This window comes from Papio anubis, chromosome 9 (genome assembly GCF_008728515.1).
Source record: "Papio anubis isolate 15944 chromosome 9, Panubis1.0, whole genome shotgun sequence".
Taxonomy (NCBI): domain Eukaryota; kingdom Metazoa; phylum Chordata; class Mammalia; order Primates; family Cercopithecidae; genus Papio; species Papio anubis.
In genome coordinates, this window is record NC_044984.1 from 126,875,140 (window position 1) to 126,898,869 (window position 23,730).

At 61.1% G+C, this 23,730-nt stretch overlaps 1 protein-coding gene across 1 annotated transcript in view; it reads left to right on the top strand.

Moving 5' to 3' along the window:
• Nucleotides 1–23,730, top strand: part of FBRSL1 (fibrosin like 1) — a 95,334-nt gene that overhangs the window by 26,633 nt on the left and 44,971 nt on the right. Inside the window, 2 exon segments of the mRNA XM_021923197.2 lie at nt 9,060–9,149; nt 11,431–11,466. Of these exon segments, the coding sequence (XP_021778889.2) occupies nt 9,060–9,149; nt 11,431–11,466 (126 nt within the window).

The following is a 23,730-nucleotide window of genomic DNA, read 5'->3' on the forward strand; positions in this document are numbered from 1 at the left end:
TGCCCAAGGTCCACGCGGTGAGCAGCTGGACCGGGATTCAACCCCAGCGGCTTGGCTTTGTTGTGGAATCTGCACCCGTGGCCATTCCCTGGAGGGCAGCTTTCTGGGCCTCAGTTTTCTTCTCTGTAAAGTGGGGATGTTACTAAATAGTCCATTTGTTTTCGGGTGGTTGAGATGATAAAATGAGCTAACATGCAAGGTGTGTGCTGTCTACATAGCTGCGATTATGATATCGGTTCTTGCTTTTATTACTATGAATTCTCAGAGTAATTTCTCCCGCCTCCTGGGCCCGGCCTGGCTGGTTTGAGGCCCAGACGCCAGAGGCTCGTCTTTGTCCTGGTTGCCGGGCGAGGGTCCTCCTGTGAGGGGCCTGTGGAGAGAGGCCCTCGTTTAATCAGTGCCTTAGACTCTGGGCCTGGACCTGCCACCTGCAGGGAGCAGCAGGCTGGGTCACAGGGTCCTAGAGCCTCCTCCCACCCGACAGGGCCCTCCTGCAGACCAAGAGTCGGCCCAGGGGAAGGGGCCGCCCGGGAGGCTGGGGGCCTCGCCAGCCAGGGTGCTGTCAGGTGGGAGTGGAAGAGGAAGGCTGAGCACCTGGGCCTGGCAGGCACTGCTCCCCACAGCCTGGGGAGAGCCGGTCCGGGGTGGGTGTGGCCACCTCTGCTTTCCCAGCCTCACTCTGTTCGGGAAGGCGCTTCCGTTCCTCATCCACTTTATACTTCTGGTTATTCAGCCCCTGTTCTGGGCCTGGGGCTGCAGCGACAGACAAGACAAGTGACCATGCGGCCCTCGGGAAGTTGAATGATAACTGGGACGATGGCAGAGCAAGTGGAGACTGTTCTGAGTGTGAGCACAGCCGTGCCTGGGAAGGAGAGCAGGCACTGTTCGACCAGGCGGTCAGGGAAGAGCGCTCTGGGTCTGAGTGAGAGCACAGCCGTGCCTGGGAAGGAGAGAAAGTACCGTTTGACCAGGCGGTCAGGGAAGAGCGCTCTGGGTAGATAGCACAGCCGCCCAGGCCTCTGGTGGTGTGTGCCTGAGAAGCCGAGCGGGCATGGGGTGGGCAGATAGGGCTAAGGAGGGACCTGGTCTCATGCGGAGGGAAACCACTGAGGGTTTTAAGCCAGGGAACAACGTGAGCTCGTGTGTTGTTACAAACTCATGATGGAGGCAGCACTGTTGTGGAGGCGTCGGCGCCAGTGGGCGGGCTGCTGCAGCTGTTCAGGAGGGTGGCAGTGGCTCGAATTAGGTCATTCATCTGTCGGACAGATGGGGCGCAGTTGAGCAAGACCAGGTGATGCAGCCCAGGTGGCCCCGGCAGAAGCGGTGCAGCCCGGGAGTCCAGAGGGGCCAACTCCAGACCTGGCGACACACACCTGCTGGAGTCCACTCTGACACGGAGCATAGCTGCTGCTCCCACCCCTCCTCCAGCACACAGGACTGCATGGGCAGGGCCTTGCAGACACTCACATGCACTCACCCAGACACACTAGTGTCCCCAAGAGCCTGCTGGCAATGCGTCTCCTAGGCCTTAACTCAGCCAGCATCCCTCATATCATCTGTAGTGTATCTCATCCATTCATCTACCTATCTCTCCATCCATCCACCCATACGTCCATCATCCATCCATCTGTCCATCCATCCACCATGCATGCACATCCATCCATCCATCCACCCATGTATGCAAGCATGCAGCCATCCACCATCTGTCCATCCATCCACCCATCTACCCATCTGTCCATGCATCCACCCATGCATCCATCCATCCACCCACCCATCTGTCCATCCACCCATGCATCCATCCATCCACCCGTCTGTCCATCCATCCACCTGTCTGTCCATCCATCCACCCGTGTCCCTCACGCCATCCATCCAACCACCCATGCATCCATCCACCCACCCGTCTCTCCATCCATCCACCTGTCTGTCTGTCTGTCCCGCCCCGTGCGCCCGTTCATCTGCCCGTCTGTCCGTCCAAATCCGCCCATGCGTCCATCGTCGTCAAATCCGTCCGTCCGTCCACCCTGCCATCCATCCATCCATCCATCCATCCATCCATCCACCTTCTTCCTTCCTTCCTTCCATCCATCCATCCACTTGTGCTTCCATCCATCTACCTATCTGTCCATCCATCCACCCGTCTGTCCATGCATCCACCCATGCATCCATCCATCCATCTACCCATCTGTCCATCCATCTACCCATCTCTCCATCCATCTACCCATCTGTCCATCCACCTGTGCATCCATCTATCCACCCACCTGTCCATCTATCGACCCATCTGTCCATCCATCCACCCATGCATCCATCATTCATCTGTGCATCCATCCACCCATGCATCCACCCATCTACCTGTCCATCCAACCACCCATGCATCCATCCATCCACCCATGCATCCATACACCCACTCACCTGTCCATCCATCCACCTGTCTGTCCATCTGTCCACCCATGCACCCATTCATCTACCCGTTTGTCCATCCATCCACCCATGCATCCATCCATCCATCTACCCATCTGAATCACAACAGAAGAAGGTGGAGCAGCATACTGGAGTGTCCCATACTTGGGGGGCAGTACCTTGCTCCCCTGACACTGTGCTGACTCAGGGAATGCTTGGTCTCTCCTAAACATTGCCTGAGTCCCTCTTTACTGTACCTGCCTGTGCTAGGTAGGCAAGGATAAAAGACAGCCCCTGCCCACTGGGTGCTCATAGTCTACTGAAGAGAGACACAGAAACAAATACTTAGGGGACTGTGGGAGCCTGGAGAAGCTCTTTACCCAGCCTGGTTGGCATGTGGAGTGAACAGAGTGTCAGGAACAGTTTCTGGAAGAAGCAGGGCCACAACAACACTGTGTGGTGTTAGCCTGGAGGAGGGGAAGGCATGCTTTGCTAATACCAGGGTCCTGGAGACAGACAACAGAGTTTCCCTCATTCTGGAGCTTCTGACTCCCCACTCCCAACTCTGAGAGTCGTTCTTCCCATAGGCTATGCAGTCTCATACAGCTGGGCTGCAGTGCCAGACCTCACCAGTAGGTGCTGCCCTCAGCTCAGTGTGACTCCAGCCTGAGCTTCGAGCTGTGGGTGCTAAGAAGTGGCTACCCCTGGCCGGGCATGGTGGCTTACACCTGTAATCCCAGCACTTTGGGAGGTTGAGGCAAGTGGATCACGAAGTCAGGAGTTCAAGACCAGTCTGGCCAAGATGGTGAAACCCTGTCTCTACTAAAAATATAAAACTTAGCTGGATGTGGTGGCGAGTGCCTGTAATCCCAGCTACTAGAGAGGCTGAGGCAGAGAATTGCTTGAACCCGGGAGGCAGAGGTTGCAGTGAGCCGAGATCTCACCACTGCACTCCAGCCTGGTGATAGAGCAAGACTCTGTCTCAAAAAAAAAAAAAAAAAAAAAAAAAAGTGGCTACTCCTCCAGTCTGAGGGTTGTAGGTTGAGTATGTGTGGAAGAGAGCCCAGAGGCTGTGCAGGTAGCGTGGATGAGTGGTGAGGAAGTTGGGCCCCCCTTTCCAGTGCCCCCACCAGCAGGTACACAGCCCTCCTTACACCTCTCCAGCACACCCTCCCAGCAGCTATGGGAAAGCTCCCTTTCCCTGGCTGCTTCTGCTGTCTGGGATGCTCCCCAGGGCTCTCCCATCTCTTTCTTTGCAGATGGCAATTTTCCTGAGGCAGCCTCTGCTCAGGTTGACCCCGGAACTGGGTCACTTCCTTTCCCCATCAGGCTCACCTTGGGAGTACAAGTTCTGGAGCAGCACCAGTGACCGCCACAAAGCCCCTGCCCTCGGAGCTCCCGAGGGTGGGGACAACAGTCCACAAAACAGAGCAGGATGCAGTCGCTGGTGTCACGTGCTGTGGGTGTGGCATCAGCTCCTCCCGACCAGGGACGTGAGCCCAGCCCCCAGGAGGCAGCGGCAGGGGCCTGTGGTAGGGCCAAGGGCAGGACAGGGCGTAGCGTCTGCCTGCACGTCACCTGTGGCCCGGGCAGATTCGGGACGGAGGGGCCCCAGAGTCGGGCTCTTCCCTTGCTAAATATGAGGGGCCCATAGTTGTCATTCATAGCTCAACAAGGCCTAGAGACACTGTGAGGGATCCGGGGCTGTCCCGTTGGGAGTGAAGGCAGCGGAGAGAGGTACCACCCACCCACAGTTGTGCCAGGCACCTGCTCTCAGGATTCAGGGACGGCTTTGGGGGCTCATAAAACACAGAAAACCTGGACTAGCTGGGAGCTGGTAGGGACTGTGGGAGGTGGGGAAATGGAGCGTTGTGGACAATAGCAGCCACACCCTCTTTGCCCTGCCCTGCCCTGAGCCAGGGAGCGGGACACCCACTGCAGTCCCCTGAGGCTTCTCAACCTTGGCGGGTGGGGAACTTGGAAAGTCTGAAGTCCAGGCCCATGACATCCAGTCCCTGGGGGAGGCCCAGGAGTCCTGAAAGCTCCCTGAGGGAGCACTGTTTGCACCAGGCCAGGAGCCTTGTTCTAAGGGGCTCAGCTCCTTAGGAGGAAGCAGGGACTGCGAGGAGGAGGGAGCACAGGCTGCGGGGCTGGGGGCAGGGGTGTGCTGGGTCCACACACATTTCCACTAGGACACGGGATGGTGGCAGTTCCGCGTCTGCATATCTGTGCTCCATTTCTTCAGGGGCGTCACGTTCCCGTCTTCTGCTGGAACTGTGGCCCAGCCCAGCTAACGGGTGTGGGGGCCTGACCTCTGCCCCATCTCCCAGGGGGCCTGCCCTTGGCCTGGCAGGTCTGAGGAGGCCACAGGACCCTTCTCAGGGTTCTCCAGGGTCCACATTAGAACAGCAGCCCAGGCAGCCCCTGACTCCTACCCTCTCTCCCAGGCCTGCGGGTGCAGAGGCTGGAGGCATTGTCGCTGGCCAGTCTGAGATCATGCACCTGTAGGATAGCCCTTGTCTGAATGTGACACCGTGGGATGGGGTGTGAGAGTCCCCCGGGTGTGATCCGATTGGTGTGAGGCTCACCAGGGCTGCAGAGTGTAGCTGTCGGAGTTGTGCACTGCACCACTCCAAGGCTGCCATTCCCGCCGTGCCATATGTGGTGCGCGCATTTGCCCTGACCATTGCACGTTCCCAGGGAGGGCACCTTCTGCTCAGTATGTACACAGGGATACGGGGGCTGGTGTGGGGCCTCTTGGGTGCTCCACTTTGGGCAGGGCCTGTGCAGGACAGTGTGTGCTCAGAGCCTTGGGGCGGGTCTGGGGAGTAGGTGGGACGATGAATCAGTGAGCCATGTGCATGGGACACGGTGTGTACAGGGCCAGTGTGACTGCCGTGGTGGAGAGGGGCGTGGGTGCGTGTATGCGGCCGGTGCATCCCCTCAGCCTGGGGCGGTGTGTGTGCCTGCCAGTACCTGTGGGTCTGTGTGGGTCTCTGTGCGCCCCAGAGGGTTTCCTGGCTGCTTCATGATGGGACCTCTGCTGGCTCCTGTCTCTCTGGCCCCTTCCCAGCAACAGGACAGCTCAGGGGCACTAGTCCTGGACAGGCCGGGCTGCACCTGAGCCCCTGACTGAGCCTGAGCCTCCCAGTGGAACCACGTTTCTGTGGCCAACCCAGAGGCAGTGATTTTTGGACGTGCAGCCTGGAGCTGGGGGACGGTGTGGAGGGAGGGGGTTGGTGAGGGGAGGAGACCCTGGGGGAGGAGCTCTCTATGCCTGGAGCCACCATGTTCCTGCGGTTACTGCCAGAACCCTCAGGGCCCCAGTGCTCTTGGGACACGGTCCTGGCCCCACCAGCAGCTGGTCTGTGGCTGCCCAGTGGAGTGCAGCTTGCAGGAGCAGGTTACTGAGGGTTCAGGAAATTTGAAGCCGGCTGTTAAACTGTTAGTGGCTTCCATCAACTGTGGTTTGGGTACTAAAGTTGCAGAAACTGACAGGCGCTCCACGCTGGCCCGCTGGGAGCTGTTCCTCGCACCCTGCTCCTGCCACACACCCCACCTGCTGACATAACTGGACAGACTCAGCCTTCCTCCCCCACCCTAGGAAGCACAGGTTCAGTGGGGCAGCAGGGCGCACTGTGAGGAGAGCAGCTTGGGGCTGCAGTGTGTGTGCCGGGCCTGCTGGGCTGTTGGCTGTTGGTGCCATCAGTGAACTGCGTCCGGGGCCCTACCCGGCCTGCGCTGCCTGTCCCCCAGCACCTGCCACCTGGCAGATGGAGCCACCTTCTGTGTGCACCAGGAACGGTTGCTCCTTTGGCACTCTGGGAGGGCAGGGGCTTGGGTCTGCTCTGCTAACTGCCCAGAGCGGTACCTGACTCGTCGGGGCTCCACAGGTGTTGGTTGGATGAGTGGACAGATAGGTGGGCACACTTCAAGGCTGGGGTGGGCACAGGTGCAGTAGCTCCTGCCCACCCTCCACGGCAAAGGGGGCACCCTCTGGCCCCAGACATGGATGTGTCTCCAGGGACTGTGATCTTGTCTCTCCAGCTCCTGCGGGGAGTGGACGTGTGGCCTCCCTGGCCCCTGGCGTGGCTGGTGGGCAGCACTGAGAAGCGGCTGGACTGAGGGCAGCCCCTTTGGCTGTTTGGGGTCCTGCCTGGGGACAGAGTGGGGTGACCAGCCGTGCCCTATGTCCAGGACACAGGTTCCCAGTTCTACAGGGTTTTTCGAGACTTGGGACTTTCAGAGCTAAAACCGGCCACCCGAGGAAGGGGAAGAGACCCCACCCCACGACCTGCCTGGCCACCTCTCAGGGCCTCCAGGTGTGGGAGGAGCACACGCAGGGCAGCCCGCTGAGCCCCTCTGCGGGCGTGGGGGTGAAGCATTCCGTCTGTGCCCAGCCATGACCGGAGGTGGCGTTTGTGTAGGTGTGAAGTGTGGAGAGGTGCCCTACTCCTCACGGCTCCGCTGTGTGGGTGTATCTTAGCCCCGCCTCCCCTCCCACTGGCTGGGTGTCCTTGGGCAGTGAGCAGCCGGCACCACTGTACTCAGCAGCCCTGTGGCAGCCTTTCCTGTCGCCGCCAGGTCCTGCCCTGAACCGCTCTCCCTAGCAGTGAGTGCAGGGCTCATGGGGCCGTTGCCAATGGCCAGACCCCCAGCGGGCCGGTGACACACGGTTCCTGGAGCGGGCCTGGAGACTCCTTCCTGACAGGCTCTGGGGACGGTGATGCTGCATTTCCAGGACCCCACTAGGAGTGGGACCCTTGGCTCCCTGTGGAGGTGAACGGAACTCTTGACGGCCCCAGCAGGGCAGCACGTGTGGGACACGGTGGGCAGGGCTGCCCGACTGAGACCGTGATGCCAGCTCCAGGGGTGAGAAAGGAGGGGTCGTGAGAGTCCAGCTGGTGACAACAGTGACACCTGGTGGCCTGGAAGGTGCCGGCCCCAGGATCCGCTGCACTGGCCATGCCACCACCTAAACCTCATTGCACCGAGGGGCCCTGCCAGGATTCCGGAATGTTACAGTTACAGACGCTGAAACTGAGGCTGGGGGAGGCCAGTCCCTTGCCCAAGGCCACAGTGCCAGGAAGAGCTGGGCAGCCTGGACAGGGTCTGTGAGAGCTACTGCGCAGCTAAGCAGGTCACTAGCCGAGCACCTTGCCCCCAGCGCCTGCCCAGTGGGCTCAGACTGCTCGGGGGCTGCGTCCCCGCCCAGCCGGGGCCTCCTCCAGTGCGGGCTCCTGCTACTGTGCGGCCTGATGGACCTCATGGGCCCGGGGCATTGGACCTCAGGGGCCTGGGTGACATCCCTTAATTGGTACTGGCACTGTCTGCCTTGTGTGAACCGTCAGCCACACAGGGAAGGGGTGCGGGACCCCGGAGGCCTGTTGCTGCAGGAGGTGCACGGAGCGGGCTCTGGCTGCGCCCGAGGTCGGCGGGGAGCCAGGCTCATGGCTGTAGCGAGCCACACCAGCCGGTCCTGGGACAGGTTTCCCCAGGCTGGGGCGCGCTCCTGCCTAGGATGACTCAATGTAAAGGGCCCCACTGGGGGCCCTGGGATGCGAGGCCTGGGGGCCCAGACGTGCTGGGGCATGTCGCCACAAGGTGCAGAATTGTTCTAGATCCGAGGTGGCCAGAGAGGGAGACTGCTGGGCCTCCACGGGAGGCTGGGAGCTGGCTGTGCGGGGCGTCCCTGCTGGGTGCCGGCCAGCAGGAGCTCTGGCCTCTCACTTCCCTCAGCGTTGTGCAGGTTTGAAATTATTTCCAAGTAGGAAAATTAAATACATGCAGGGCTCTGGGTTTGGTCCCTGTGTGGCCACTTAACCTGTCTGCACGTCTGTTTGCTCATCCGCGAAACGTAAAGGAAAATAGTTTCTACTCGGGGCCACTGTGTGAGCAAACGTGTGAGTGCGTGCAAAGCGCCTGGGCCAGGCCCTGGCATGCAGCGGCGCCCATGCTGGCTGGTGTCAGAGGTGGTGGCGGTGGGCAGTGAGTGTGGCCGCTTCCTTCTGCAGGTGATGAAACCGAGGCATGGGGAGGCTGAGCAGTGGCCCAAGGGCACATGGCCAGGGACAGGCAGGTCCCACCACCACCTTGCTGCTTACCCTGGGATGGTGCCGACCGAAGGGGGTGGAGTGGGCACAGCCAAGGGACAGTGGGTGGTACTGAGGCTTGGCCTGGAGGTCGTAGCCCTGTACAGCCAGATGGGGTGGTGCTAACCAGCCAGCGGGCGGCTTGGCCGTTGAGGCCGAGAAGAGCCCAGGGTGTGGGAGAAGGCCCCACCCGTGGTCCCCAGCACCCCCAGGATGTCTTCAAAATCAGTGGCTTGTGGAAGGGGCGGCTCCGAGCACATGGCGGTTCTCATGTCACTGAGCCGGCGGGTCCTGGGTGGGTCCTCCCCATCCTGGTAGAGTGTGTTGTCGGTGTGTGAGCCGTCAGCTGGGATGGCATTCCTGGCTCTGCAGAGCTCTGTCCTGCTGCTGCTCCCGCCCCCAGACCAGGACCCAGCCCACCATAGCACGTCACATCCCAGAGCGCCCAGTGGCTGTTGGGGCCCCCGGGGCCAGGGTGCCGGGAGCAGGCACGTAGCCCTAGCTAGCGGGCCCCGATGCGGACATGGTGAGGTGGAGTTTTGCCTGAGACAGTGTCTCTCTCTGTCCCAGATGAAGGTCACCGTGTCCAAAGGGGGCGACCGGGACAGTGACGACGACAGCGTCCTCGAAGCCACCAGCTCCCGGGACCCGCTCAGCGATGTGAGTACCCACAGCTGCCTGCGCCTGGAGGCTCCCTGAGTCTGGGCCGCCTGCCCGCTGCGTCCTGCACAAGGGCATCCAGGAAGCCGCTGGTTAGGGCCCGGTTTCCCATGAAGGCGTTGTCTTAGCAATTAGCATTTTGCCTTCATTAAAGCATGATTTTTTACTCATTAGGACTTTCCCTATTAGAAGAGATTTAAATGAAGAAACGGTGAGCGAGCTAGCAGGAGCCCAGAGCCCAGAGCCCAAAACGTTCAGCCTGCCTTGGACGCTGCGCCTGCACCGCTGGCCCTGGGGGTAGAGGGCAGGCGGATGACGGCCGAGCCTCGAGATGGGCACCCCTGGGCCACTGCTGGGGACACCTGGGCTGCCGTGGGTCCTGCCCCGCTGCTGGGGACACCCACCTGCCTCGTGGGCTGGGGCGGGAGACAGGTGGAGTGTGGAGGCAGCAGGGGCCGGGGTTTGTTAAACGTCAGCGGAAGGTGCTTCTTTCACCCTGATCAGGTCTGGGCCGAGCGTCCCAGGCTCCCGACGTGCCCGTGCCAGGCAGAGGCACACACTGACCTGGGTCAGGACACGCCTTTGGTGTCCCTGAGAGAGGCCCCTAGGCCCCAGGTCCCCGGGGGGCCGGGACCCCCCACACTTAGGCTCTCATGCTGGATTTGGCCAGTGACAGGGCTGGACCCTGAGAGCGCGGCTGTGGGAACACCGGGCTGGGGTCTGGAAGAGGCGGGAGGCGTTGACACCTTTTCCCCAGCTCCTGCAGGTGTAGGGGGTGGGCGGTGGGAGGAGTTCCGATGAATGGAACCTGAGGCATCTCATTATCACTTAAATGAAGGCCTCACTGCCCGTCTCCCCATCTTGTTGCCACAAGTTAGGAAAATAGACTGGGAATTACCTGGGGTCGCCGCTGCCCTGGTTCTTCCTCTGATTGCCAGCCCATGGTGAATGAAGTCACATTCTGGGCACACCGCAGCAGCTGGGACTGAGGCTCAAACCCGGGGCAACAAAGGCCCCCCGCCCCTCTGACAGCCGGGAGCTGGCGGGTGGGCCCATCGGGACCCAGGGCCTTGGGCTCTGTCCCGTGACACCCTGGGGCCCTTCAGGAGTTGACCTGGCCCTGGCAAGGGTCTGTCTGGGGAAGGGGAGGGGGTGTCCTCCCCAACTTTGTAGTGGGGGTTTTAGATTGGTTTGGGAGAGTGGGGGGCTGCTCTCAGCTGGCCCCATAGCCCCCTTTTCCTCCTCTGCCCTGCCCCTCGGGGTGTTGGATCTTTGCATCTGCCCCCTGCTCCCCAGGCTGCTCTGGACCCTCTCCGTGAGCCCCACCCTGCCTGGCTCAGTGACCCACCCCATCCACTACAGCAACCCTGAGCCTGCTTCCCCTCTACTCCGGCTGGGGGAGGCCCTGGTGGTCTGAGTGTGTAGCTGGTGTGATCCACACCTCTGTCCGGAAGACCTCACAACACCCACTCAAGCCAGAGGGATCCAAGGGTATAGGGGGCCCCCAGCAGCCCCTGCAGACCAGAGGGATCCCCACCAAGAGTATGGGGGACCCTAGCAGCCCCTGCAGACCAGAGGGATCCCCACCAAGAGTATGGGGGACCCCAGCAGCCCCTGCAGACCAGAGTGTGCCCTGATGTCTGAGGGGCTCCCAGCTGCCATCCCCCAGCCCCGACCCCTTCACCTGTCAGGCCCCTGTGGTAAACCCTCCTTTGAGGGCTCCATCTGGCACCTTCTCCAGGAAGCCTTCCATGAATAGCCAGGGCACCCTCCCCGAAGTCCTGCAACTGTGGACCCCTCTGGTGGGTGGGCATGGAGGGAGGTCAGCAGAAGCTGGGGCCCTGGGCCGGCCTCCCCCAGGTCTTCCTGCCTCCTCTGAGGAGCGTTTCTGGTGGGGCCTTCCCTCTTGGGGACAGGGAGCTAGCCAAGGGCGTCTCTGTGGGAGCCTCCTCGGGTTTGGATCCCAGAGCTGCTGCAGGGGAGCCTCAGACTGGCTGGGCCAGGAGGACAACAGCCCTGGGGAGGACCCCACCACGGCACCCCCATGACGCCCAGCTCTGTCCTCCTCCCCGTGGCCTCAGCCCTCGTGCCCCCTGCCTGTGAGGACGTCTCGCTGGCGGTCTTGGGCCTGGGCATCTGGACCTGTCCCCACCCGGGAGAGGTGCTCAGCCGGGTTATGGGCTGTAGGGCTGTGGGGCTGCGGGGCAGGTGGCCGGGTGCGTCCCTAGGAGTTTGGGTCAGAGCCGCAGCCTCACTGACTGTCCCCTCTTCCTTCCTGCAGAGCTCTGCGCAGGCGGTCTCAGGGAGAGGCTACTCTGTAAGTCCCCCAGCACCCCCCGAACCATCTTTGTCCCCTTGGGGCCTTAGGACCGGGCCCCCACCTCACCTGTCCGAGGCCCCACAACCTAGCTCACCCGTCTTGTGCCCGCTTTCCCTCTGAAGCCCCAGACTGGTTCTGGCCTCAAGCACCATGGGCTGGTGGGGAGCGGGCAAGCTCCGGATGGAGATTCGGGGGAGTGTCCTGCTCACGGTTTGCCAGAGGCCCCCAGGCTGACGTGCTGCCCCAGGGGGATGGGCTGGCCCTGTGGCTGTGGCCCTGCCAGGAGCCTCGGAGTGGTCAGCCTGCACAGACCCCAGCTGTGGCTAAGGCCGCCGGGATCCGCGGGACCATGGCCGGGCTGCTTCCTGGGGTCCTACTGGGGGCCTGGGACATTTGGTGTGGAGGTGCCCGTGGTGTGAGCAGCCGCCTCCAGTGCCCCAACCGGTACCTGCTTCAGCCCGGACAGAGAGGACTGGGCCCAGGTTGGGCACTGCAGAGCAGCACCCAGGGAGTCAGCACCCCGTGGCGGGCAGGGGGAAGGAGACCCGTGTGCAGCCTTCATGATGGGTGTGTGCCCGGGGGGGAGTGGGTGTGTTTCGGTGTGCCGTGCCTCCCCATGGGTGCACATGGCACGGCGGAGGTCTCCTTGCACACGTGCCTGGACTTACTGTGGGAATGGCCTGGGAGGCCAGGCGCCAACCCTTGTCCCCCAGACCTGGAGGCCCAGCCCCATCTCCCCGACCCCCATCACCGCTGTCCCCTGCTCTCTTCATGACTGTGTTTCATTTTCCCTTAAGTATCAGGAGGAACATTAATGACATCGTAAAACCCAGAGCTCCATAAAAGCCATTTCTACAGATTGACGGCCTGCTCGGCTCGTGGGAGGGTGGGGGCCTGGACTCTGCCCGCCCCGTCCCTGCAGCCCCCGCAATTTCCAGGCCGGAGAGGCTCCCTCACTAAACCACAGCAGCTTTTTATAGGGTGTGTAATTAACCATCAGTGACCCAGTGTGGCCAGGCCAGAGGGGATGCGGACTGGTGGGGACACGCCCCAGTGTCTCTGTCCCACAGCTTCTGCTGGTGGCAGAGCAGGAGGCGGTGAGGGGGCGGCATGGGCGGCGCAGCCACAGGCCAGGAGTGGACCCCATGCTCCCTGGACCCAGGATCATGGGCAGGAATTGGCCACTTGACTGGGTCACGGCAGGGGCTCAGCTGGGCCCTTCGCACCCCCACCCCAGCTCCCCTGAGGCTGCCCTTTCACCTGAAGGTCTGTGTAAAGCCCTGGGCTCAGCTCTGCCACCCTGGGCTCGGCTCTGCCACCCCGGGTTCTGCCTTTGGCCTCTCACCTGGTTTGGCCCAGAGTCCATGAGCCGTTGACCTGGGGTGGCCGGAGCTCACTTCTGGGCAATGGTTCCTGGAGCGTCCACCCGCCCAAGGGACCTCTTCCTGGGGCTTTCCTTCCTCCTGTGCTGCGTGGGGCCTCGGCGAGCTTTGGGCACTCTTGCTGTTGTCGTCTGTGCGCAGGGGGCAGCCCCTCAGAGGTGGCTGTGGTTGTCCTGACAGCCATCGTCATGAGTGTGACGACGCTCCCCCACCCTTCTCTGGGCGGTGTACTGGGCAGGCCCTCAGCCATATCCTGACAGGCCGGCTCCTGGTGTGCATGTTCGGGGTCAGCGTGTGGAAATAGGCTAAAGCCACCTGGCCCTGGCTGCTGGGAGGCACCTGGGCCAAGGGGGGGTGCCCTGATGCCGACTCCATGGGCAGGAGGAGGGCTGCGGCCCCTGCGTAGGTGCTAGACTGTGAGTGTCGGTGACATCTCCGAGTGCCGGGCAGGGCTCCTGCCGGCTTACTGTGGGTCAGGGGGAGGGCCAGGTCTTAAGCTCTGGAAGGTGGGCTCTGCCCCCTGTTACTGGTGAGGTGTGCACATGGTCACCTCCTGTGGCCACCCCAGCTGGTCTGAGGCCCCCAGGGCACCTGGGCCTCTCTGCCCTGAGCCACTGGGTGCCCTTCTGCTTCTTAGTCTCCATTCGTTATTCAGGTCTTCTCTCCAGAGCACTCTCTGTGTTTCCTGAGAAAGCCCGTCATTAACTTGCCAGCTGCTTGCAGCTTAACCCCCACAGCCGAGGCACAGAAGTGACAGATGGTGGGGTGGGGGGAGGGGGAAGGCAGGGGAGGAGCCGGCCTGCTGCCCAGGGGATGGGGTTCCCCTCCAAGCCTCAGGAGCCCGGGAGGACCCTGAGGGCTGCAGACGGTCCTGTGTGTGTGCCCTGGGCCCCGGCGCACACAGACCTGTGTTTCAGACCCTGGTGCGTACAGATGGGCCCCGCCATGTGCAGGTGTGCACCCGGGGCCCTGGTCCGGTGTAGCCCTCAGTCACCCATGCTGTCAGCCCTGGGGGCCCGTTGTGTCCAGTGTGTGGGGGCGTACAGGTGAGAGCCCAGGCTCCAGGCAGACAGCAGGGAGGTGCCCGGCCTCCTCGAAAGTGCTCCTCCCCGGCACCGAGGACTGGAGGCAGGTGGAGGCCAGACCACCTCAGGGGCAGAGGACCCAGAAACAGCCCCACAGTCCCCGGGGCAGAGGACCCAGAACCGGCCCCATGGGACACGTGCCCAGGAACAGGACAGGCAGGACCCAGGAGCAGGCAGGGGGCCTGGGTGAGGGTCTGGATTTTGCTGGAGCCTGGGACCCACTAGTGGGGGTTCGGTACTTCCCTGAGGTCCTCAGACTCCTGGGGTGCTCCCTAGGCTGGGGCTGCCGTATGTGTGTGGGCGTGTGTGCATGTGCATGTGTGTGTGTGTATGTGCGCATGTGCCCGTGTGCACCTCGTGTCTGCGGCACCCCCGTGTGGTGGGCTGTGTGGGGCTGTGTGTTGCCTTGTTGAGCAGTGTCACGGGTTCCTCGCTGGGCCTCTGCGTGTGTGTGCGTGCGCGTGCATCCGCGCGTGACCTGTGTGTGTGTGTGTTGTGCACGTGGTGTTGCGTGTTGCGAACTTGGCATTGTGTGTTGTGAACTTGGCGTGTGTTGCGCATGTGGCATTGTGTGTTGTGAATTTGGCGTTGCGTGTTGTGCACGTGGTGTGTGTTGTGAACTACTTGGCGTGGTGTTGCTCACGTGGCACGGTGTGTTGTGCATGTGGCGTTGCATGTTGTGCATGTGGTGTTGCGTGTTGCTCACGTGTGCACCCCTTGCTGCCTGCCTCTCTGTGACTGGCTGCCTATCTGTGACTGAGGAGCCACAGCCAGGCCGGCAGCCTCCCGTGTTGCTGAGCGGCACGGGCATTCTTCACCTGGTCTGGTTTTATGAACCGTCCTGAAAGTGGTGTAATTTTGTCCACGTCGGTGGCCAGCAAAGCCCCAGCTATTGCTCATCCTCAGCAGCTGCTGCCCCAAGCGTGTGGTTTGGCCTCCTCGGCCACCGTCAGCACTGTAAGGTCGAGCTGCTTCCACCTGAGGATGTGGTGACTGACGGCAGCGTGGCAGGGGCAGTGTGGCAGGGGCTGGTGGATGCGTGGCAGGGGCTGGTGGATTCGTTAGACAGAATGAGGATCCACAAGAGCCTGCTGGGGTTGGAGCCATTCCTGCCAGCACAGGAGCCTGGCTTGCCCTCCCACACCCGTGCACAGAATGTTCTGGAAGGGCCCATGGCCAGCAGGGGGCGTGCAGGGGCCAGGGTGAGGGGCTGGATGAGCTGCAGGGTATCGGTGGCAGCCCATGGTGAGGCCCAGGCCTCAGGGACCCATCTCACCCTGCACGCGGCATTTAGTTACCAGATCATCGTGTTCTCCAGACAGGGTGGCAGGCCCAGAGAGGCCAATGGGGCCACCCATGGGCACCCACCTCAGTGACTGGGAACTGAGACCCTCAGACCTCCCTCACCACTCAGCTCCGCCCGTCCAGGATTGTCCTCCATGCGGCTGCCCGGCCCCTTGTGCCCGCCAAGAAGGGCCACCTGCGTGGCTATGCCCACACGTCCTCCTCTGCCCCAGTAGCGACCTCTTGGCTGCAGCCCCACAGACCCTTCCTGTCCCCACTGGCGAGGCCATCCATCAGGGTCACAGACACCTGCCCTGCACAAACTGAGGTGTGGAGAAATCGGTCCCCTTGCCTCCCCTCTAGCCCGTGTGTGCGGAGCGTGGCCATGGCCAGGGCATGCCTGTGGGGAGACAGACGGGAAAGGCCCTGGTAAGGGAAGCCAGGGAGCTGCTGCCCCAGTTGGGGTGTTAAGCACAGCGCAGACGGGTGGGAAGGGGAGCCAGGTCAGCGGGGACAGGGACAGGGAGGTCTGGAAGTGGGCGGGAGGAGGGGCCAGGCCGACTGAAGCAGGCGCAGGTTTGAACAGCGGGGCCAGTGGGAGGCTCTGAGGCCCCTGAGGAGGGAGCCCACCGCGTGCTTGGGGGCAGGCCTGGGACAGGGAGGCTGGAGGTGGGCGGGAGGGGCAGAGACCCTGGTGGGACTCTGTGCCCAGGTGGGACACTGCAGATGCCACCAGCCGCCCAGGCCCTGCCGCCCTCGCTCTGCACCAGGCCCGATACAGGCGCTGTCTTTACTAGGCAGGTTTATGACACTCATTACGTGGCTCCTTGGGCCTCTTCTGAGCAGCCATAATTTGTACAAAAGCAATAAAACCCATCAGCCTCTGCCTGGAGTCAGAGAGCCTCAGTCTCCTCCCAACCTCTGAGCACAGGAGGGTCTTTCAGGCTGGCTGCTGTGTGAGGACTGCAGAGGTGGGGGCTGAGCCATGTCCTTACCCGTGGTGGCCACAGCCCGTGCCCATCTGCCCACCCATTTGTTCATCTTCACGCACCCACATCCATGCATTTACCCACCACCTATCCCTATCGGCCACCCATCTGTCCGTCCATGCCACGGTGATCGTGTGCCCGAGGGCAGTGGCCTCAGCACAGCCTGACTCTGGGCTGGTCTCCGTGCTGGGCACGTCACACAGGGTCCCTGCCCTCAGGCAGCTGCTGTTCCAGTGGGGAGAGGAGCCAGTCGGTACAGAGAGCAGCAGCTGCCAGCTGGGAGGGAAAGTGGGCCGGGGTCAGGGCAGCGTCTCAGAAGGGGCAGGCCAGGGCGTCTGGGTAGGGGCAAGCCTGTGTGTGCAGGACCTGAGACGGGCGGGTGCCGCTGCGGGAGGAAACAGGGAGGTGTGCGGGGGAGCTGGGTCGTGGAGGATGGGAGGCTGTGCAGATAGTGCCACTGTCCCCCACCACCCCAGGCTAAGTGACGGAGGGGCTGACCCACCCAGTACTGAGAGGGGCAGGGTCCAGGCCGGGCTTGTTCCAGCAGCCCAGGCACCACCACTCAGCCCTGGGAGGTCGGCACGGGGACAGCAGGGACTTGGGGTCCTGGGAGGTGGCCGTTCTGCCGTCCACCCCCACTCGGGGCCTGGCCTCTGTGGGCTATGGGAGGGCGTGCGTTGTCGGGCCCCAGGTGAAGAGAGTGTCTGCGTGTGAGAACACCTTCATCTCCATGGCATATCGATCATCTGACTTCTGCACCTGTGGTATTTGATTGCAAACGGGTGATGTCCACGAAGAGGCCTCACCTCCGTCTGCAGATGCAGAAGCCGAGGCCAGGCGTCAGCTGCACCTGTCGCACCCTCTACCAGGGCAGCGTCCAGATGGGGCCAATGGATTTGGTCCCCTCCCTGTCCACCCTTTTCACCTCGCCGCCTCCCTGCCCACTTGTGCCCATGCAGGGCTCACTCCCCACGGCCGGCATGTGCTCTTTTATCTTCCGTTTCATGGGTCAGAATTGAGCAAGGCTCAGCCTGGCTGGCTCCTCTGTGCTACACTGTGCTCACTGGGGTCTCCCGGGGACGGTGGCTGCTGGCTGGGCTGGGTGGAGGGTTCAGGGTGGCTTTGCTTACGTGCCTGGCTTCTGGGCCTCAGTGGCTCAAGGCCCAGGCAGCTGTGGCCAGCCCTCCCAGAGCCTCAGCCAGGCCGGCGGCACCATTCCAGCACATTCTGCAGGTCAGAGCCCCCCAGCCCAGCCCAGGTTCCAGGGGAGGGGTTGGACCCTGGCCTGGGGGGGCCTCGTAAGTGCTGCCCTTCACCCCGCCCACAGCTCCTTGCAGCACTCCCAGGAACGGGGACCACAGCCGTCCACCAGGCAGGGCAGCCCCACAGGGCAGGGAGGTGCCCGACCAAGGAGGGCGGCACAGACAGTGAAGGTGGCGGTGCACAGCCCTGCTGGAGAGGGCCAGGCTGGAGTCCAGGGTGTCCGTCAAGCTGAAATCCAATTATGGGAACGGGCTGGGCTGCTGTGACACAGGGGTTAGGAATTAATGTTAACACTGTTTCTGGTTAAGACTTTTTGTGTTGATAAATAATTCATGAGGCAGTTAGCACTTTGAGCCTGACAACACGAGAATATATTAATACGATCGGCTCCAAGAAAGGTCAGCCACGTGCTCGGGGCCGGGGGGCCATCTTTTATTCATTCCCTGACACAGGCTTATTAATTATTCTGGTCCAGCCAGGGCTGTGCTGGGAGGGACGCTAATGAGAAAAAGGAGAGTGGATTTGAGATCCACACTCCATCCACTGTGGGGACGCAGAGGGAGAGATGGAAGGAAACCCCGTGGAGGCCTTTGAGGCAGGATGGGAGCTGCAGCCTGGCCCCCTGACAGTGCTGGTTGGGTGTGAAGAGGTGAGCAGAGCTGATCTGCAGGTATGTGGGTCAGTGGCTGCCAGATCCCAGCTCTCCCAGCCAGATGAGGAACAGGAGCAAATGCAGCCAGTATCAGAGAGCAGGAGGTGCATGGGGAAGTGAGACTGAGGCTGTGGGTGCCCCAGGCACACTAGGCCCAGGGGGTGCAGGAACCCCCAGAGAAGCAGCTGGGCAGAGACCCAGAGGGGAGGTTTGTGGGGCCAGGGGTTAGGAGTCCTGTGTGTGTGCATGTGTGTACATGACAGTGTGAGTGCACATGTCCATGATGGTGTGAGTGCATGTGTGTCCATGACAGTGTGAGTGAACGTGTGTACATGATGGTGTGAGTGCACATGTGTACGTGACAGTGTAAGTGCACTGTGTACATGATGGTGTGTGTGAGTGCACATGTGTACGTGACAGTGTGAGTGCTCGTGTCCATGACAGTGTGAGTGCACGTGCATCCATGATGGTGTGAGTGCACGTGTGTCCATGATGGTGTGTGTGAGTGCATGTGTGTCCATGACGGTGTGTGTGAGTGCACGTGTCCATGACAGTGTGTGAGAGTGCATGTGTGTCCATGATGGTGTGTGTGAGGGCACTGTGTACATGATGGTGTGAGTGCACGTGAGTCCATGATGGTGTGAGTGCATGTGTGTCCATGATGGCATGAGTGCACGTGTGTCCATGATGGCATGAGTGCACATGTGTACATGATGGTGTGTGTGAGTGCATGTGTACATGATGTGAGTGCACGTGCGTACGTGACAGTGTGAGTGCACGTGCATACGTGACAGTGTGAGTGCACGTGCATCCGTGACGGTGTGAGTGCACGTCTGTGACGGTGTGAGTGCACGTGCATCCATGATGGTGTGTGTGAGTGCACATGTGTACATGACAGTGTGAGTGCACGTGTGTACATGACAGTGTGAGTGCACGTGTGTACATGGTGTGTGTGAGTGCACGTGTGTACATGACAGTGTGAGTGCACGTGTGTACATGGTGTGTGTGAGTGCATATGTGTCCATGATGGTGTGAGTGCACATGTGTACATGATTGCACGTGTGTCCATGATGGTGTGAGCACACGTGTGTACATGATTGCACGTGTGTCCATGACAGTGTGAGTGCATGTGTGTCCATGATGGTGTAAGTGCATGTTACATGATAGTGTGCGTGAGTGCACGTGTGTACATGGTGTGAGTGCACGTTACATGATGGTGTGTGTGTGCGCATGTGTACATGACAGTTTGAGGGCACATGTGTACATGATGGTGTGAGTGCATGTGTGTCCATGACACTGTGAGTGCAGATGTGTCCATGATGGTGTGAGTGCATGTGTGTACATGACTGTGGGTGAGTGCATGTGTACATGACAGTGCACATATGTGTACATGTGTGTGGATGTGTGTACATGATGTGTGTACATGTACTTGACAGTGTGTGCCATGTGTACATGACAGTGTTCTACATGTACATGGTGTGTGTGTGAGTGCACATGTACATGATGTGTGTGCCATGTGTACATGGTGTGAGTGCACGTGTGCATGGTGTATATGTGAGTGGACGTGTACATGAAAGTGTGTGCCATGTGTACATGACGGTGTTTGTGAGTGCCCATGTACATGATGGTGTGTGAGTGCAGGTGTACATGACTGTGTGCCATGTGTACATGATGGTGTGAGTGCACATGTACATGACGGTGTGAGTGCATGTGTACATGACCTTGTGCCATGTGTACATGATGGTGTGTGCATGAGTGCACATGTACATGACGGTGTGTGTGCCATGTGTACATGATAGTGTGTGAGTGCACATGTACATGACAGCATGTGTGAATGCACGTGTATATGACGTGTGCCATGTGTGCATGATGGTGTGAGTGCACGTGTACATGAAGGTGTGTGTGCCATGTGTACATGACGGTGTGTGTGAGTGCATGTGTACATGATTGTGTGAGTGCACATGTATATGAAGGTAAGTGTGCCATGTGTACGTGATGGTGTGAGTGCCATGTGTACGTGATGGTGTGAGTGCCATGTGTATGTGACGATGTGTGTGAGTGCATGTGTACATGACGGTGTGAATGCTATGTGTACATGATGGTGTGAGTGCACATGTGTATGTGAAAGTGTATTATGTGCGTATGTGTACATATAACTGCACATGCATGCATAACTTCATGTGTGTGCATGTGTGTACATAAAAATGTATGTGACTGTGCACATGTGTGTATGTAACTGTGTCTTTGCACATGTGTATATATGATCGTGTTGTGCACGTGCCTGTGTGGTAATGACCATGGTGAGGCCAGGGGCTCTGGTGGCATGCCGGGGTCTTCAGGCTGGTGTGGGGTGGGGTGGAGTGGAAGCGGCTGGTGTCCAGCTCTTGTCGCCAGGAACCCCCTTGCTGTGTGGAGACAGCTGGAAGGCTAGAGCACAGGGGCTCCAGGTGGCCATGCTCAGCAGGACATGAGGGCTGAGGGTTAGGGATGTGCTGCATGGCCACCCTGTCGTGTGATGGGTGCCCTCTGCTGTGGGTGTGAAGCCCACAGAGCGTGTGTCCAGGGACACGTACTTAATGGGAAGAGGTGCACTCGGGTGGAGAATGGAAAGCTGTTCTGAGTGAGACGGTTCCTGTCCGGTGTGTGAGTCGAGCCGAGCCCGGAGGTGGCTGTGGTGGGCCCTCCCCAGCCCGTATCCCAGGGCGTCACAGCACGAATGCCGGTCCAGCGTGTCCGGTGTGTGAGTCGGGCTGAGCCTGGAGGTGGCTGAGGTGGGCCCTCCCCATCTGCGTCCCAGGGTGTCACAGAGCAAATGCTGGTCCAGATTTTCCGTTTGTGGCAGTCGCGACTAGAGAAAATTAAAGGTGATTTTGTGCATTTTAGAGCATTTAGGTCCAAGGCTCAGGCGGTGCTAAGCAGGTTTCTAGTACTGCAGATGTCTGGTGGAATGTTCTGGAATTGCACTGGGGCTGGGCAGTGCTCCCTTGGGGACTGGCCCCAGCACCTAGTGCCCCAATCTTTGTGACAGTTGGGAGCCCCCAGGAGGACAGTTTTGTCCCCTCCAAGCACAGCGTGGGGCTGCAGGCAGTGCGGACTTCGGAGCCCAGGCCGCTCACGTGTGTGCCTGCCGTGTCTCCAGCTGAGTGGACCCTGTCGATCCTTGGGAACAGGATCCGTGTTCTCAACAGACAAGACCATGGATCAGCAAGCAGCTGGTCAGAGATCCTCGCTGGGTGGGATCAGAGCCCTGAGCAGAGGGGCTGGCCGCACTCGTGTGGAGGGGCAGGGTTGCCACTGCACGGAGAACTCGGAGGGGGGCCACAGAGCCCTGAGTGCCAGGAGGAGCCAGACTGGCCGGGACTCGGGGAAGAGCGTTGGGGGAACGGGCTCACCCAGATCCCTGGTCAGAGCGAGCTTGACTGTGGCTGGGCTGAGTCCCTCGGGGCAGGGAAGAGCGTTGGGGGAACGGCTCACCCAGATCCCTGGTCAGAGCGAGCTTGGCTGTGGCTGGGCTGAGGCCCTCGGGGCAGGCCTGGGAGGGAGTTAGTTCGATTCATAGGAGGTCCTGAGAATAGGAGGTCCTGAGATGGAAGGGGCCTGGGAGGGTGCGTTCTCCAGCTGTCTCTCCTCCTAACCAGGGCTCCAGCCCCACATTCTTGCTGACGCGTGGCTCGCCAGGCCCCTCAAGTGGTCTCCCTTGGCAGCTCTCAGGGAGAGTTCAGAAATGCCTCCAGAGATCCTGGGGCCAGAGGCAGGGGTTCCAGCCCCACAGCCCCACCGCTCCCCTTTCCCATCCCCAGCTGTCTCTTCACGGGCCTAGACTGGAGGTCAAGGGCTGCCCAAGTCCTGCAGGGCCTGAGGCAAGCGTGGGCTGTGCTGGGTGCACTAAGTGGGGGCCTCCAGTGGGCGCTGCAGAGCCCAGAGCTTTCCCTGGTAGTGATGGCCACGGGGCCGCCGCGTGGCACAGCCTTTCCTGAGGGCTTGAGCCCCAACCGGAAGGCACCCTCGCAGGCGGGCGCACAGCCCATGGGGCCTCGGCACTGTGGGGAGGGTGCACAGGCAAGTCCAGCTCTGGCGTGTGTGCTCCAGGGCCTCACCTGCAGCTCCTGGTGGCTGTGGCTGTTGGCTGCAGTGACTTGATTGCTTGTTAATTGCTCATTAATTGGATAATTGGTGTTTGAAGCCTAAACACTCATAAAAGCTGAATTTGCTGAGTAAGCAAGCATGGCATTTTTCAGGACCTGCCGCCCGATTATTTTGTGTAACCAGGTGCAAGGGTACCTCCACCTCCCAGGACAGCGAGAGGAACTCTGGTGGGCCTCAGTGCGGCGGGGCCCTGAGCAGAGGGTGAGCGTGGCCTCCGCGGCTTCTGCTACAGATTCAGAGCCTGGATTCAGGACTCAGAGCCCACCCAGCCCCACCCCCAGGCTGCACCCTGGTGGCTCCCAGGCACTCGGTCCTCAGTGTCCCCACCGGGCAGCAGGTGGGTCTGTGGCAACTTGCGAGTGAGCCCAGTATGAGCCGCATCCCCACACATTGCCCAGCCCCCACCCCTTGGACCCCACAGCAGCTCCTTCCAGGCACCCGCTCTTCCAGTCTCCAGAGAAGAAAGGCCTGGGGGACGGGCGGGAGGCGTCAATGCCAGGATCAATGTCAGGGAGGGAGGAGCTGGCTGTCAGGTGGGCCAGGAAGCCCCAGCCCCGTGCTCCGGCCCACCCAGTCCTGCCCTCCAGCCTCATGCCCACCCAGTCCAGTCTCCCAGCCCCGTTCCCCCACCCACCCAGTCCTGCCTTCCAGCCCCCACCCACCCAGTCCTGCCCCCCAACCCTCTCTCAGTTGACCCCAGGTCCCTCCCGCCAGGTGCCGCCTTCCCTCAGCCTTGTGCCCCATTCCCTGTGGGTCACCCTGAGAGTGTGCTCAGCTGGTCCTGGCCACCTACCCACTCTGGTCCCTGGCACACCTCCGTCTGGCTTGGTGCAGCAGCAGAGCCCAGCCCCACACTGTCTCCTGTACCCAACCCTGCCAGAATGGAGGCCAGACATCCCCTCTCAGTGGGCTCCACACGCCCCCTGACCCGCGTACCACGCACTGTCCCTGCCGGCCATCCTGTGGGCTTCCGAGCCACCTGCAGTGTATGTGGTGCCTGCTCTGGGCTCACCACATCAGCACTTGGAAAAAGGCTCCAGGGCAAGCCCACTGTTCGCTGTACCTGCCTCACCCGGGGGGGACGCTCCCCGATGTCAGGAGAGCTCCTGGCCTCACACCTATGGCCCCACAAGCCCAGATCCCCAGCTCTGAGTCCTGGGCTCAGCTCCAGGCCCTTGCTGAGTGACCATGCAGCTGAAGAAAGTGCTTTTCCTCTGAACCTCTACTTCCTCACCTATGAAATGGGCTGATACTGCTGTGACCCTGGGGGCACAGCCCTACACCACACCCCTACCCCGAGGCACATCAGGAGCAAATCCACTCAATGGGCCCCACCCATCCCATTCCATGCCAGTACTGTGGGAGGCCAAAGGCACCTCACCCTCAAGTGCCAGAGTTGGGCCCTGCGGCTCCAGGCTCCAGTACCCACACCCGTAACCCCCTGCCTACGAGGAGCCAGC